General features: G+C 42.6%; 1 protein-coding gene and 1 long non-coding RNA gene across 2 annotated transcripts in view; both read left to right on the forward strand.

The window, feature by feature from the left end:
• Window positions 1-2,726, forward strand: part of INTS6 (integrator complex subunit 6) — a 67,573-nt gene extending 64,847 nt beyond the window's left edge. The window contains exon 18 of the mRNA XM_090258915.1: window positions 918-2,726. Within this exon, the coding sequence (XP_090115041.1) occupies window positions 918-1,011 (94 nt within the window). The 3' untranslated portion in view covers window positions 1,012-2,726. The remainder of the gene's footprint in view (window positions 1-917) is intronic.
• A 7,980-nt stretch (window positions 2,727-10,706) lies between these two features.
• On the forward strand, window positions 10,707-17,030 carry LOC149995848 (uncharacterized). The gene is made up of 3 exons (XR_016507492.1): window positions 10,707-10,769; window positions 14,094-14,241; window positions 16,984-17,030. It is a non-coding gene; the product is annotated as an uncharacterized LOC149995848 (long non-coding RNA).
• The last annotated feature ends 674 nt before the right edge of the window (window positions 17,031-17,704 follow it).

Raw genomic sequence — 17,704 nt, forward strand, 5'->3', positions numbered from 1 at the left:
CCTGCAGTCGGCTTCTGCCATCCTTTAAAGCAGTGACTTTCAGCCGGCGCGCTCCCAGGCTTTGTGAAGCCTTTGGCACCTGGCTGTCTGGTCAAGGGCACTGACCTCTCTCCCCTCAGACTGGCAGGCACCACCACAACAGCTGTCTGGTGTGCACGGATCAAAATTACACCTTTTTTGGTGGTTGTTGGGGAAGATAATATTTTTTGTGTGCTGTAGAATTTCGGCAGTTTGTGTGTGCCATGAGGTAAAGACGGGTAACTGTCACTGTTTGGGAGAGCTGTGTAATCGGTGGTTACAGGCGGAGGGGCCCTGGGCACAGACGAGGCGGGGTGTGGGGTGTTGTGTGAGACACCGGCAGCACTAGTGCTTGTGTAGACGAGAGCGGTTGTGTGTGCTGTGCTTGTGACCGAGCGAAACTGTGCATCACCACTCGGACCTGAGCTGTTGGCCGTACTCTGTACGAAGGATGGGTAACTCCTTGGTTCGCTGGCTTTCAGATTGTAACAGCAGAAGACTGGGCTTTTGTAACTTCTGCTACCCAGCTTCCATTTCGTCTCACGTTTTACGGGGGACGAGATCCATACCTTGTTCACATTCCTTTGAACGCACACCTTCAAAGGGCATAAGCAGCAGCCTTTTGGAGTCATTGCTGTGGGAGCCCTGCTTTTGCTGAAGTGTTAGTGATCCTTGTGTATGTATCAGGTTGTTTTTCCTTCTCCTTTCTGATCGTGGAAGGAGTAACGTCTTTCTTCCAGCAGGTTTTATGTATCATAAAGTTGTTGATTTTTAATTTTTGTTTCACTTTGAAAAATCTTCCCAAGGCAGTTTCTCTTTTTTTAAGAAAGACATTATACTGGTATATAACTTCCTCTGTTAGCAAGAAATTGAGAGTGCTATTATTTTTTTTCATACAGGTTTAAAAAACGAATGCTAATAGAACAGCTGGAGAACTTCTTGGATGAAATTCATCGAAGAGCCAATCAGATCAACCATATTAATAGCAATTAAAAGAAAACAGAATGTGGCCACTTATTTCACTATATCTTCTCCAAATACAAAGTAAATACAAGACTGTTGTGATTTTGCATTCATTTTTGACATGCATTGTTGGCTATTTGAAGTACTAAGAGCAAGTCTACAGATCCTTTTCTCATCATTTGACAGTGACCTTTTCTTCATTTTTGTTTATTTTTGTAATGTGAGAAGTATCACTCTAAAAACCATTTTTATTTAACAAACTAAAAATATTCCTCCAGATCTCTTGCTTGTCATTGACTCTTGCGTGTCAATTTCCCTCAGGTTCTATTTTCTTAAACCAACCTTTAAAATTGTCACCTCTGTTAAGGTTGAACTTTGCCAAAAAAAAAAAAATAAAAAAGAAGTTACTTTGTAATTTTTGGGGAAAAAAAAAGCACATACATTAAAACTAGGTAATGTTTTGTATATACAGTTATTTTGGATATATTATTGTAAGTTGTACAAATGTATTTTGAAGAATATTTAAGAAAAGCACTTTTGTTATTCCATCAATAAATGCTCTATTTTACTCTTGTGTGGTTTAGGAAATAGTCACATTTAAAGTAATCATTTAAAACCATCTTAAGATAATGGAATTTTAAAAGCTTTGCTTTTCACCATTGGAAAGACACCACTTGAAGCTCATATTTGTTAACCCTAACTGTAATTACATGGTACCTACCTGCATTGTTGTTTTACTCTGTGTTCTTAGTTTTGTTGGTCACAGCAGCGTGCTCCCATTCCTGCCCAGATAAAGGAAACAATATCTGCAGCCGGTAGGCAGGGACTTGAAAAGCTGTTGAGAAGCAGACGCCTTGGGACGTTACTGGTTTCCTTCCTTTCCTTCCCCCTGCTCCTGGCTCGTTAGGACTGCGGGTGGCTCTCGGTCAGGGAGTGGTGCGCCGGGGCACGTCACATCCCGTGCTCTGAAATACCCAGCCTTTGGCGGTTGATGCCATGCTTACAGAAGTCCTGGGACAAAGTGTGGGCTCCAGAGGGACCTCTCTGTTCTGCTCTGCTGTTCCCATCCGTAAGCTCTCCGTGTTGTTCATCAGCTCAATGGGAAGGAAACGCATTTAAGATGGCTTTGCTCATGTGGCATCGCCCCCGACTCCCTGGGATGAGAAGACAACGCTGTTCCTCCCCGCCCTCAGCAGATGGCTTTCTGAGTCCTCGCTGAATGACCCGACCCTCTCGCCATCCACACGATCACGGCTGTGCCTTGTAGTGCTTTGGGGGTGACTGGTAGAAAAAGAAGGTTAAAGTAGGTTTAGATTAAGTGGGTGAAATAAATTTATAAAATTATAGTAAAATTGAAGTATTTTTAGGTTCATAACATTTGAAAATTACATACCCTTTTTACACTTCAGCAGATTGCTTTTTAAATTTCAAGGGTATCACAAAATGAAATTTAACTTTTTATGAAGAAAAGTATAGATGAGACTGGAGAACATGTTGGACATCTGTTACTTTTAGTCGAGGGGATGTGAAACTCTCCCAATACTGAAGACAAACCCTGTCAAGGAAAAGAAGCATATATAATGTTACATAGTATTTTCATATGCAATTCTTTAAATTTTTTTTTTACCTCTACCAAATACCTTTAAGTAAAGCAGGATATCATTTAATAGATGGAATTGCAATTATTTACAGTCATGTTGCTAAATTCAGTAAGAGCTACAAAAAATCCAGACAGTATTGTCTGGTCTGAAATTATATATTTAGATTCTGAGATTAATGGAAGGATTACATACAAGTCCTTCAGATAAAAGTTCAGGCTTAAGAATATTTAGGAAAGGGATTTGGTCTATTCCAATATTTAGTGGCCTTCCTTACTAAAACATTCTTATTTCTATTTCAAAGGTTGCTCATGAGGTAATATTCCTTTAAACCTTCGGCCTTTAATTCACTTTTTTGGGGGGTGAACCCGAGAGGGAGTTGGGAAGAAGCAGTTTGTTCAGTCTGTTCTTTCTGTCCTTAATCTCTGCTGCCACACCCTGTACCCTCGTCCTAAAGCCTAGTCACAAGGTTGGAAACCCACTGACACTCAGCCTAATATTCCATCTCTAAGAAACTGGGCATATTAATTCAGTTGATGAAATACTGTGGGAGTCTTGTAAGCAAAAGGGAAGGGGAGCCTATCTGAGGGAAGTATCACGTCTTTTAGGCTCACTGGGTGAGCTTAGGCTGGACAGATGTTAGTTTCAACAGTTAAATCTTGAGATTAACATAGTTTGTCTTAATGGTCTCATGCTCTGCTTGTCAGTTGCTTGAGTCATTATTTGCCCTTATTAGTAAGGTTGATCCATTTGGTGTCCTGAAGGCTGAGACTCGTTTTTCTCTCTTCCATCCCTGTCACCAGAAGAGTGTCCACTCTGTGTCATGTGGGCAAGTGCCTCCCAGGAAGACCAGCTAATTCACAGGGACTATACTTAGACCTGTGGCAGATGGTGGCACTGTCTTGGATAAGCCTTTCATTTTCGTTCTGTTTACGAAGGCAGTTCTGCAAGCGCCTGTCATTGGAACGGTGGTGGGTCCTTTCCTCCTTCAAAGGTTGAATTCCAAAAAAGAAATTGCTCTTTTAACTGCCATCAACCCGTATTGGCTATCAGCTTTTGACAATGACTGTTCTGTTCAAATTTCGTACTGTCTCTTTCTTGAAGGAGTAGAACCTGTCGTTTTTTTCATCTTTCATGTTAGACATGTATTCTTTCTAAGCGAGGGCTCTCTGTTGCCTGTTCTGAGTGATACGTGACATTTTCATCTTAGTACGTAAGGGGTTGGGATGATTACTAGCAGGGCATATTCTGTTGATGGACCTTTTCTCCCCCAAATAATCCCCAAATAGTTTATTTCCTAGTGAATGATCATTTTCATCCTTTTTGTCACAAAAGTGTTTCTTTGATTTCTAGCACACGTTATAGCAGAATGCAAATGATTCTCAGATAAAATGATGTTGACAGTATTTCCTTAAAATTTTGTGTAAAGTCTATGCGTAATTTTCATTATTCTAACTTTTGACTTTTTTCTCTCCATAAATAAAAATAATGCCTGATGTTTAGTTAACGTAGATCCACTTTTGCTTGATTTTATTAGTCCTGTTCCATCCTATTTCTTTTTAACACATTGTTTAAACTTGCCAACACCTCTTTACTGAGAATCTCTTCTCCTTCCTGGGCGGATAAATAATTAATTGTCGGGGTGGGGGGGGCATTAAGAGGAATAATTTGAATACTTTGTTCCCATGTTGTTGACACTAACGGACTTCCACTTCTCCTTCCGATGTGCTAAGGGTTTGCCTGTACCATACCATTTTTTTGGATTAAGATGAGGTGGTATCGTGGGTATTAAAATGAACAAGGGCAAACGTTTGAGTTTTGTGTGATTTCAGCAAGCTTGAGAAAAATCAACAGAAAGGCTATAGGAATCCGGGTGTAATTACCAGACTATGAAGGGTGCTGAGAGTCAGAGGACTTGAATGCTCCAGTGGCCCGAAGGAGCTGTCTTATCCACCATGATGACAGAGCTTGGCCACCTCTGGGAAAAGTCAAGATTTATCCTTTATTTTCCTTTTCTGATTTTTCGAAGTTTCCCCAGCAGTAGAAACCTGAATTTTAAAAATCACCCCCTACAAATGAGCTCAGAAAGAAGGGGAGAAACGCACAGAGAACACCAGTTTCCCTTTGTTATCGAATATTCCCCTTCCTTGGGACAGCCAGCCCAGCACCTGCGCAGCCTCTGACACTGCAGAGAAACTAGCTGGAGGCAACGCAGGCTTTGGGCCTCGGTGGGCAGAAAAGCCCTGTTGCTAGAGAGACGCCGAGAAATATGTAATTTATCTGAATTCTGTCAGAAAAACACTAGTACCTGTGTTGTGTTCTCTTAGGAAAAAGGAGGATGGCCGAGCCGCTTTAAAAATAGGAATCTGAGACCTTGTTAGTAACAATAGAGCTGCAGGAAAGAGAAATAGAAGAATCTCATTGCGTTTTTCTGTTCGTTTGAAGAAAATCACTATTAAAATTGGATATGAAGCCAGTTGTATCTCTTCACTTTTGACGAATAAAAGGAACCTAATATTTCATTTAGAGTTACGATGGAGTAAAGTGGGGAAATTAAAGATACCCCTTAGCGAAACCTGTGTCTTATTTTTAAAATATTCCATGGACTATTTTACTGAAGGTAATTTTTAGAATGACCCCAGTCCTCCCTTGCTTATGGGGATGATGGTACAAGTCTTTCAAAATGGATATCCCTTTTTCCCTTCGTTTTTCAGAAACTTTATTCTCTGTTACATTCTTTTTGAATTGCTGTACCAAACCTGGACTCGAGGCTTTCAGCGGAAGTTTCAGAGGCGTGGAGCTTGAACTGGCTAAATCTAACAAAGATAGGGCAGCAGTGGGGCTCGGCCGCTGAGTTCCCCTTAGGAGCAGACCTGCAGGGGCTCCATCTCGGCTTCGTGAATCACTTCAGAAACAGAAGCCATCCTGGCCTAACCCTAGGAAATAGAAATGTGAATCGCTTATTGCATTTTTGATGCATTTGCTTTAGGGAGTTGAGTACATTTTTAAAGAACGTACTGTACTTCATTTCATTCTTACGTTGCTTGCTGCATAGCTAGGGAGAGCTGATCGGAAAATTCTTAAGGTGCAGTATTTTAGGTAACTTTCCAAACCTCAAATATAATAAAGTTATCTAAAATCTCGAATTAACTTTCAGAGCTGTGCCCCGTTTTCTCAAAAGTTATTTTCTAAAATAACTTCTAGCTCCTATTTACATCATCAGCTAGTATTTCCAAAACAGTAGTGTAAGAATATGTGTTAAAGTGCAGACTCGGGGCCCAGGAATGCATTTTCAGCAAGCTTCTCAGATGATTTCCCTTGAATGCCGTCTTGGACTGCATTTTAAGAGTGACTTTGAAATGACTTGAGTGGCAGGTTTGTACTAGAGGTCTCCAAAGGCATAGTTCAGTGTATTGAAAACATGTCTAGCGCGGCAGGACTGCATTCTGTACACCCAGGTTTATCCGGCTGTGCAGTTAAGTTGCTTCGTGCGCTAAAGATCTGCAAAGAAAACGAGAGGTCAGGACTGTAATAGGCGAGGGCCAACGGCCTAGCAGTAGGAATGGGATAAGTGAGGGGAGTTAACACATCTGTGTAATTTAACCGTGAGTCATGTTTCGACAACTCCACAATGAAATATCACTTGATGGACACAATAAAGAGGGAACGTGAAGAATCTTTAGAACTAGAGGCTCCCTTAGAAATTAGTGCAACGCCTCCATTTTAGAGTGAGCTGCCGTCACACACTTGTTAGGGTTGGGCACCTCCCTTCACACACAGAGCCATCGTGCAGAAAGTATTCTAGTCGGCTCCAGCATGCCACTGGGAAGGCATCAGTGATAAGAGTCTTAATCATTCTGATGTACTTGTATTTTGAGGAAGCTCCTTTGTTTCATTTTAGACTACAATTTAAATTGTTTTGCATTTTTATGCACGTACCAGGAGGTGGCATATGAATGTCATGAGAAAATAAAACCTGCCCGCGGCAGTTCATCCATCTTGTAAGTTAGGTATACACAGGAAATTATGAGTTGGCTGAATTCTCTGTAAGGAACAGTCCCCAGCATCAGTGACAGGGACCAGGGGAGGCTAGAAACAGGAAAAACCAATGGAAATATTCACCTGGCCTCACTTGTCCTAAAACCAGTGAAGAATCTGATCATTTAAGCAGTTGGTCTCTTTCTGCAGGATCTTTTAGAAAAGAAAGAAATTTTCTATAATAATTACGGATAAAAAATGGTTCTTTGGTTGGGGGCATGAGGTTTTACTACTCTTGTGGCTTCATTGCTGGCTAGTATGGTGTCTGAACATTCTAAATCAATGTTAATGAGATGAGCAGAGGTTTATTATGAAATGCTTTAGCAGGGTTTCATAATAAAATTGTAATTAACGTAGTAAATAATTTAGTAAATACAGTAAATGTGTTTGCGTTAGAATCCAGGCGCCTTGGCACACGGTGAGAAATGGGACCAACTGGTATGAATGAGACGGGCTTGGCCATTTCAGTTTTCTTTGCGGCTGTAACTGAAGGGTTTCATTTTAATAGCTGTTCTCCACCACACCGCAGGAAAGGTCCAATAACCGACATGTATGTGTTTGTCCAGCCGTAAGCCAGGACTCCTAGCCCTCAGGCCCCAGCATCTGCATCTCTTACATTTTACCTCTGGGAAGAGTTAGCATTTCAGAAGAACAACACTTTTCCGATCCAAGAAAGAATTCAGGAGTCCTTTGTAGGTTTGTGTGTTTCCTTCTGCCTCGATCTTGTATTCCAGGTCCTATGTGCTTTTGTTAAGTAGCTATTGATTATGAAATGTTAGGCACCTAAAGAACCCAACCTAAAGGAGGCCAAGTACAAAGGATTCTCCCAGCTTTGGGCTCCCCCTTCCCTGCAGTGTGCGCAGTTTCTTGGTACCACTGAAGTCATACAGTCTCCTTTCCCAACCATTGTTCCCAAGATGTTTTCGAGGCGCTACTCTGTAAAAGGGTTCCCTGGCTTATTAAAAATGGGAAGTGCAGGTGGGGTAGTTCTGTGCTTTTGTTTTTAGTAGTGGACTTGAGAGCTGCTAATTTGCTAACGTTTGTAGCAAATCCTCACGGGAGGGCAGGAATGTGTAGTGATTAATCATGGAACCCTCCACACGTCTCCCTTCTCCAAATTTACCAGGGTGGTATTCTGGGGAACATACTTTGGGAAACCAGCTCACCATAAACCCATTCGCTCCTATATTACATGCCAGTATCCAAAGCAAAGGGGTAAGAGCCTACCTTCTTACTCTCCCTCCTGGTTTAATCTCCATTCTCCTTCGACATCTGCTAACATGTTGACATGCTGACCTTACTTTTTTAGATTGTTAGCTCTCAGGACACCGCAGCTGTCCTAATAATTTCAGATACTTTGCCCTTTGCCTGACTAGTGTATAGCCGGATGAATGAATATTAGATACCTCACATTGCACATTTGTTTCATTTCCCCATGGAAACAGCTGCCTTCATGTTCTTTAATCTGGTTTCACTTGTAAGGGAATGCTGGCTATGTCTGTAGACTCATAGGGCTCAGGACAGAATGAGTCTTGGCCAAGTCTCATCCAAATGATGGTTTCCACGGCCCTTCTCCTTTGTTAGTGGAGACCACCATTCTTTGTGTAAGGTAGGTCATACTCTCAAAAGCTTTAAGAGTCTTGCCCTGATTGGTGTGGCTCAGAGGGCTGGGCTTCATCCCACAAGCGGAAATGTTCGCTGGTTTGTTTCCCCATCAGGGCACATGCCTGGGTTGTGGGCCAGGTAGGTCTTGGGTTGGGGGGCAAGTGAGAGGCAACCAATAAGTACTCCTTGCCTTCTCTTCCTCCCTCCCCCTCTCCCTAAAAATAAATAAAATCTTAAAAAGAGTCTTTATAACATGATATTATGTAAACAAGACTGCAAAATGTAAATCATTGCCTCTACATTTGATCTGCAGCTTCTCCTAAAGCAGGGTAAACACATCCTTTGCTGTGTCTTTTGTGTTTAAATTATTACCTACTATTAGCACATTTAGTGGCATTTTAGAAAACGATTGCAAGAATTTGCTTCTAGTTTATTTTTCTCATCCTTTTCATTGTAAAACGTGTAAAAGATGGGAAGTGTGGGACATAGCATAGCATGCTAAAAAGATGCAGTGGCCTCTACATCCAGGCTGCGGTTAGCTGCCTTCTCCGTTCTTCTTTGCCCCACCCCTCACACCTTTCTCCCCGACCCCCGCCAGCTTTACTGAGATGTAATTGACACATAACTTCTGTAAGTTTAAGGTGTACAATATAAGGATTGATACCTGTGTATATTGAAAATGATGACCCCAGTAACATTAGTGAAGACATCCATCACCTGACATAGTTACAATTTTCTTGTGTAGTGACTTTTTTTAAATCCTCACCCAAGTTCATTTTTATTATTGCTTTTAGAGATCGAGGAAGGGGAAGAAAGAGAGAGAGAGACACACGTAGGTGTGAGAGAGAAACACTGATTGGCTGTCCCTTGTATGTGTCCCCACCAGGGATCGAACCCACAACCTTTTGGTGTATGGACAGTGCTCCAACCAACTGAGCCACACTGGCCAGGGCTCTTGTGTATTAACTTTTAAGATCTACTCTGGTAGCACCTTTCAAACATACAGCATATAGTCACCATGCTGTACCTTCCACCCTAGAACTTATAACTGGAAATGTGGACCTTTGGCCTTCCTTCACCCACTTCCTATCCACCTTCCCCTGCCCCTGGCAAATACCAGTCTACTTCCTGTTTCTATGAGTCTAGTTTCTTTTCTTTAGATTCCACATATAAATGACATACAGTATTTGTCTTCTTTTTTTTGGACTTATTTCACTCAGTTTTTCCATGTTGTTGCAAATGGCATGATTTACTTCTTTCTTATGGACGAATAATATTTCATTGTGTATACACACCATGACTTCTTTATTCGTTCCTCTGTCAATGGCCACTTCGGTCTTTTTCCATGTCTTGGCTATTGTCAACAATGCTGCTATGAAGGTGGGGGTGCAGATATGTTGAGATAGTGATTCCATTTCCTTTGGGTATATACCCAGAAGTGGAATTGCCGGGTCATAGGGTAGTTCTATTTTTAAATTTTAAAGAAAGATCCACACTGTTTACCATAGTGGCTGTACCGATCTATGTTCTCATCAATTGAGTGCAAGTGTTCCCTTTTCTCCACATCGTCGCCAGCATTTGTTACTTCTTGTCTTCTGGATAACAGCCATCCTAACAGATGTGAGGAGTGAGGTGATGTCTCACGGTGGTTTTGGTGTGCGTTTCCCTGACGATTAGTGATGTTGAGCACCTTTTCATATACCTGTTGGCCATTTGAATATCTTCTTTGGAAAAAGTTATATGCAGATCCATCACTCATTTTTAATTGGATGATTGTTGTTATTTGCTATTGAATTGTATATGCTCTTTATACGTTTTGGATATTAGCTCCTGAACAGATATGTGGTTTGCAAATATTTTCTCCCATTTCATAGGCTGCCTTTTCATTTTATCAGTTGCTTCTTTTGCTGTGAAGAAACTTAGTTTGATGTCATCCCACTTATTTATTTTTGTATTTTTTGCTTGTTTGACAATTTAGTTATAATGTGTCTTGGCGTGGCCCTTTTTCTGGTTCAACCTATCTGAGATCCTTTGAGCCTCAAGAACCTGGAAACCCCTGGCTCATCCCAGATTTGCGAGGTTTCCAGCCATTATTGCTCTAAACAGACTTCTATTCTCTTTCGCTTGCTCTTCTCCTTTTGGGACTCCCATAGGCATATGTCTCTCTTTATGGATGTCCCCGGCTCCCACAGGCTTTCCTCACTCATGTTCTTTTTGCTCCTCTGGGTAAAACATTTCATAGGACTCCTCTTCTACTCTCTTGGTTCCTCTGCTTGGTCGACTCTGCTGTTTAAACTCTCCTTTGAGTTCTTCCCTGCAGGCATTGTATTCTTCAGCTTTAGAATTTCTGGGTTGTTTTTTTTCCTTTAATTTTTCAATCCTCGCCTGAGGACATGTTTTCATTGCTTTTAGAGAGAGAAGAAGGGAGAGGGGAAGAGAGGGAGCGAAACATCGATGCGAGAGAGAAGCATCGATTGGTTGCCTCCCGTGCACATCCAGACTGGGGATTGTATGCGCCCGGACCGGGGGATCGAACCCACAGCCTAGGTATGTGCCCTGATTGGGAATCACACCTGCAACCTTGAGGTTATGGGGTGATGTTCCAACCAACTGAGCCACACTGGCCAGGGCCGCTTTTCTTTTTTACTGATGGTTTCTATTTCTTTTGTTGACTCCCCTTCTTATTTTGTTTATGCATTACCTTCCTAGTTTTGCTTAGATTCTTTGTGCATTCTTGTTGTTTACTAAATTACTTCAGGAGAATTATTCTGAACTCTTTGTGAGTTCGCAGATCTCTGTTTCTTTAGGGTCGTTATCGGAGCTTTGCCATCTTTTGGTGGTGGTGTTCTCCTGATTCCTCCTGATTCTCGATCCTTTCCATGGGAGTCTGCGCATTTAAGTGAGCAGTTCCCCAGGGGTGTTGCTCAGGACCCTGGTTATGCAGGGCCAGGCGCTGTGCTCAACACGCAGGCAGGGCTGCTGGCCTGATGCTCTGCCCAAAGGGGGCTGAAGGGCGGGCTTCCTGGCTGGGTGGGACCTGCGGCGATGCCCAGTGGGCTTTTGTGGCTGTGAATTTGCTTCCCTGCCTCAGTGAGGCAGTGGTATGGCTCATTGACCGGGAAGCCAAATCAGGAAGAACGGCCAACCGGCCTCTCTGGCTAGAGTGGGCCACTGGCTCTGCTCTGTGGCTTAGCTTTGCTGCTGGCTGGAGCCTTTGCTACCCTGTAAGCATGGGCTGCCCAGAGTGGGAGGCTGCTTATTATCAGCCTTCCCCCCTCCCCCACTTCTCCATCTCTATCTGATCCCCAGCAGTCCCTGTGAGGCTACACCTGAGTGGGCTTGTCAGGCAGCATCTTGCAGCTTTGGGTGAGCTGGGTGTCAACCTGGGCCCTCTTGTCCCACTGGGGAGAGCTCAGGCCCTGGGGGACACTGTGGAGGCAGTGCTGTGTCGCCCAAAGGAGGGGCAGTATAGTCAGCAGGCAGCCATCCCTTTTACGCTGCTAACATCGCCCTCAGTCTTTGTGTCTCAGAGGGGGGCTTCAGCCGCACCCCTGGGCGCTGAGATTTTCACAACAGTGACTTGTCTATGGATAGTGGCTAGCTGATTTTCTTGGGCTGGGGACTGAAGTTGGAAAGGACGTACGTCAGCACCATGATGACCTATTGCAGTTCTGAGCGCTCATCCAGTTTGACATAAGTTAACTTCAGTCCGCAGCCAAAGAGCGAGGGGGGTTGGCTCATGTAAGTCATAGTAACAGGAAGCTTGTACTTCCCACGGAGCAGAGGCTGGAAACTAAGGACTCCCTTATAAAAGTCATGAATAAAATAGTTGTTTCAAGTTTGGGCACAAAGAATATTTCTTGGATTAGGAAGCGTGGGTTTGTATCAAGCCTGCTGATCCTGTAGGAAGTGGAATTGCTCAAAAAGTATATCTCTAGATGGTATCTTCAGTGTAAATAAAACTGGAATTACTCTTAAAAGCTCATGACGTGTAGTGCCAAGCATGTTTGGGAAGAAAAATCACTCTGCGCTCAGTTGGGCCTTGAACTGATATTGAGCTAGTTCTTCGGGCAGCAAAAAGGGACTTGATGACATGAAGGAAGAGGCAAGTGACTTTTAAATGGGGAAGGAGAACTCGAATAAAATGAGTTTGGGCTTTAGAGCCAAGCGGAAAGAAGAAGACAAAGGTTCCCCTGCGGCTCTTGGGCTTCCATCCACAGCACACAACTGTCTTGTTGATGTCGGGAGGGAGACCAGCATTTTCTGATCATTCCTTCTCTGGCAAGCTCCCTGCTGATGTTTTGCTCTGTGTTGCAGAATTTCATTTGCACAAGTAACAGGTAAGGTGGGTGGCAGCCCCCCCATCTCAGGAATGATGAAAATATTTGTTAGATTCAGTGGCCATGTCTCCAGAATTCAGTCAGCAGACCACCTGGGCACAGAAGCACTTAGTCTCTTGATTATGGTTGAAGAAGGGCCATCGGAAAGCAATACTTGGGAATTGGCAATAGTTTAGCTAATAGTCTCCTGGGAGGGTTCTAGAACATAAGGCTTTGGCATCCCACTCGCTTTTAATATTTGGTGTAAATCGCCTGTCAGATAATAGGCAAACACAGCTCCTCTTGGTTGGCAGTAGCATGTGTACTATGGGCAAAGAAATTTACTACAGATTCCGAGAAGGAGGAAATTTTAGGGCGAGGTGGCAGGTGCGTGCGTAACTTGGACAGGAAGCTGGATGGAGGTGGGAAAGTTTCCAGGTTAGCTCGTTAGAAGAGGACAGAGTGGGTACGGGGAGGGAGGGAGAAACAGAGGGTGACTGTGCAGCTGGCATGCCAGCGGGGGGTCACAGTGAGGAGCTGTGGTGGGGCACCGATGTCTCCAGCCTGCTCCTAGTCAGGACCTGCAGAGGGAGGGGGCGTTGTTGTGTCCTGTGGCCGCTGACCTCACTCAGAATGTGGTCTCTGACAACAATGCTTAGTGGTCTTGAGAACACCCCTCCTCCACAAAGTCTACCCCAAATCTGACTGTCCTAAGAAGCACGCGATCTTAGGTAATGCAAAGCGCTTTCTTTATTCTTTTAAATAACGTTAACTCTGGCTGGTCCCCGCTGAAGGCTCTGTAGAAACCATGAGAGTCCCTTAACCAAAATATGGTATCACTCCCTACAAACACAATGCCAAAAATCGTGCAAGAACTGTTGCTACCTGAGATTCCTTTCAAGTCAGCTTTGAGTGGATCAAAAAGATCGGTGACTTCCCAAGAGTTTGAAATATTTTTTAAGTTGAAATGATTCTGGATCCTAAATCTAACAAACAAAAACAAACCCCCAAGTTTCATTTAAACGTCTTACTGGTATACGTTTTTATGCACCATATAACCTCCAGACTCCTAAGTGGGCGGTCAGGGTCCTCCGGGCTCGTTTCCGCTGTCTCTTTCATTGCTCCTTCCCATAAACCCTCCTCACTGAGCATCCAGCCCCACAGGGCTCCCACCTCGGTCCCTTCGCATCGGCTGTTCTTTCCAGGGGTCCTCCTCCTTCCTTGGCCGCTTTTCAATTGCTCTCCTTTCCTCTAAGCCCGGTTCCATCGTCAGCCCCTTCCCTCCAGCTGGTTTGTGATCTTTGGTTATTAAAGCCCCATTTCCTCTTTGTTTGCTCCCCTCTGTTAATGCATCGAACATTCTGCTTCCTATTACTGTTACTTATGATATCATAAGGTACTTGAGAAGAGAGACTATCCCTCTCAATGTTTTATTTCCTAATAATTAATATTACCAATGCTTACCATGTGCTAGGCACTGGGAAAAGTATTTTATGTGGATTATTTAATTTCATGTTCCCATAACTATGTTATTATTATCCTCACTTTACAGATGAGAAAATGGACGCTTAAAGGGTTAAAGCAACTTGCCCAAGATGACAACGGGTACCCCGCGGACCCCAACTCCCTTCGAGGCTGTCTGAGGGCAGAGCCTGCCAGCTACGGGTGCCACCTCCCTCCCACATGGCATCTCACACACAGTAGGTGCAGAAACGTTGTTGACCGACAGTTAATAGACCGTCTCATTCAATATGTTTATAATTGATAGGACGTATTTTTGTGTTTTCTGTGGGCAGTGTGGGCCGTCAACGTGCAACAGGGAGGGAATGCAAATTAAAGCCCTGGTTTTCCCAGTCAGGCCTGAGGGCAGGAAGAGTTTGCACACGGACTTTGCCATGTGTCTGCAAAGGCCAGGTATTTATGATTTTCCTGTTAAAGCATCTTTAGAAGGACTGCTAACATTCTTTTCCTTTGAAAATAAAAATATTTAAAACGGAATTAGATGGTCTTTTTCTATAAGCCATGCAGGACTTAGAGGAGAATAAGAACACTAGACAAGATCCTTTACTCTCAAAGGTCTTCACTGCCCTGCAGGCCAACGGGACCAATATTTTAAACAAAAGTATCAGATTTTGTTATAAATGGATCTTCAGAATAGCTTCCAATAAATAAATAAATAAATAAATAAAATAAAATAAAAAGCCACATGCTTTTGCCAACTCCATGCTGACATTAAAACATTTTTTTTTCCCGATCATCTCTTCTGAAATTTCTTAAGTACTTAAAATGTCTTTTGAAGACCTTTAATGCTAAAAGATAGGGGTCAAGAGCATGAGCTCGGGAATCCCGTGCTGGAATTTGAACCCTGGCTCAGTCTCTGATTCGCAGAGAGACGTGGGACAAGTTATTTTAGCTCTTTGGCCTCAGTTTCCTCATTTGTGAAACAAGCATAATAGTAGTGTTTGCGCTCAGCTTTGTGAAGACAAAGTGGAATAAGGCTTGTGGAGTGCTCAGAACAATGCCTGGCGTGGCTCATGCACTTTATTGTCACCTCTGTGGTTTTACTGTTTCTCAATAACATTGAGAAAGAGCCAAGGGATGTCTGAAACCAAGTCCAGTGATGATGGTAGATGATAAAAGTGGAATATAATTTTTAATAACTAAAGATAGTAGTAAAAGTGAGGCACAACTACAAAGATGTATGATTTTTCCTTGTAGGGCTCTGAAGGCCAGTCCAGAAGAAATACTACAAAAATACTTTGAGTTAAAAAACAAACAAACAAACACCCTTTACCAAAACCAGACAAGGATAACAAAAAACAAAACAAAACAAAACATAGACAACCCTTATAATGGATGCAGAATCCTCAACAAACACTGGTAAATTCAATCCAGCAACATATAAATCATACCATGACCAAGTTTAGCTAAGGAATGCAAGGTGTGTTTAACGTGTGAAAACCGATCAGTGAAGAACACTGTATTAATAGAATAAAGGACAAAGGCCACATGATCATCTCAATAGATGCAGAAAAAGAATTGGAGAAAACCCAACATTCTTTCGTAAACAAAACAAATCACATTCAACAAACTTGGAACAGAAGGGAACTTTTTCAATGTGAAAAGGAAAACTTACAAGAAACCCACAGCTAGCGTAATACTTAATGGGGAGAACTGAATAATTCCCCCCTAAGAGCAGGAACAAAACAAGAACGTTCACCACTTCTATTTAAGCTTCTACTGTAGGGTATACAGGGCGATTATGAAAGAAACAAAAATTCATCCAGGTTAGAAAGGAAGAAGGAAATCTGTCTCCATTAACGATGACTTGTTCTTGTACACAGACAATCCTAGGACTCCACACATGCACAGAGAAAACCACTAGAGCAAACAAGTGAGGTCGTCAAGGTGACAGCGTGTAAGATCGAGATACAAAACTCAACTGTTTCTTTTAACGAGTAACGAACAATCTCAAGTCCCATATATAACAACATCAAAAGGAGTGATATACTTAGAAATAAATTTAACAGAAGCAGTGCAAACCTTGTTTTCTGAAAACTAAAAAGCGCCATTGAAAAACACCAAAGAAAATGAAAGACCCTGTGTTCACAGACGGGAGCACTTAATAGTGTTAGAAAGCAACATTCCCCAAATTGACCTACAGAGTCTACCTAGTCCCTACCCAAACCCCCGCTGGCCTTTGGCAGAAACTAAGTGAGTCCTGAAATTTATAGGGAAATGCAGGGAACTCATAATAGTCAAATGACCTTGAAAAAGAACAAGCTGAAGGACTCTCACTTCCTGATTTCTAAATATACTAAAAAGGTATAGGAAATAAGACGGCATGGTACTGGCAAAGGTATAATCATTTATGCCTACAGAATGGAATTATGAGTCCAGAAATAAACCCATACATTCATGGTCAGTTGATTTTGACAAGGGTACCCAAAAAAATTCCATGGGATTTATCAGTAAATGGCACTGAGGAATTGGATAGCCACATACCAAGAATGAAGTTGGACCTTTACCTCATACCATATACAAAAATTAATTCAAAATGGATCAAAAGCCTAAGAATAACAGTTAAAACTCTTAGAAAAAACATAGATCTTTGTGATTTTGGTTAAGCCATGGTTTCTTAGATATTACATTTAAAAGGCACAAGAAAAAAAAAGAAAACATAGGTAATCAAACATCATCAAAATTAAAACCTTTTGTGCTTCAAAAGACACCATCAAGCCCTGGCTGGCATGGCTCCATTTGTTGTGCACTGTCGCATGAACTGAAGGGATGTGGGTTTGATTCCCAGTCAGGGCACAGGCCTAGGGTGCTGGCTTGGCCCCCAGTTGGGGTGGGTTCAAAAGATGACCTATCAATGTTTGTCTCTCACACTGATGTTTCTCTCCCTTTCTCTCTCCCTCCCTTCCCCTCTCTTTAAAAAGTCGATGAGCATAAGTCAGTGAGCATGTTCTTGGCTGAGGATTTAAAAAAAAAAAAGATGCCAGCAAGAAAGCGAAAAGACAGCCTACAAAATGGGAGAAAATATTTACAAATTACAGATCTGATAAGGGACTAGTATCCAGAATATATAAAGAACTATTACAACTCAACGATAAAAGGACAAATGACCGATTTAAAAATGGACAAAGGATTGACATACAATCTCTCCAAAAAGGGTATACAAATGGCCAACAAGCATGTGAACAGACCTTTGACGTCATGTCATTCGGAAATGTGGATGAAAGTCACAGAGAGACACCATTTCCCGTGGATGGCTGCAATATAAAAAGACGGGGCCTTTCTCCTCCTCCGCCTGTTATCACCCACAGGTAGGAGGCATCCTGCCTCCAGCGTGAGGAGGAAGCCCACGCACAGAGGGCTGCGCTGCCGGAGGGCAGAGTCGGTGAGAGCATCCTAATCAGAATAATGAAAAATAACCAATCCAGTTCCTGAGGATAAACCTTACAATATACCTACTTTTTAATTCATAGTTTGGGAAGGTAGTCTTTGTCCTTTTCCTACCTCCCTCCTCTCCATGAAGGACTTAAAAAAATTGTAATAAAACATACGCAACATACGTTTGACCATTTTCACCGTGTCAAGGATGTAACTCAGCGGCACTGAGTGCGTTCATTGCTGCCCAGACTTCACCGCTATTCGCTT

The sequence above is a fragment of the Furipterus horrens genome, unplaced genomic scaffold (genome assembly GCF_987537825.1).
Source record: "Furipterus horrens unplaced genomic scaffold, mFurHor1.1.pri manual_scaffold_12, whole genome shotgun sequence".
Lineage (NCBI taxonomy): Eukaryota > Metazoa > Chordata > Mammalia > Chiroptera > Furipteridae > Furipterus > Furipterus horrens.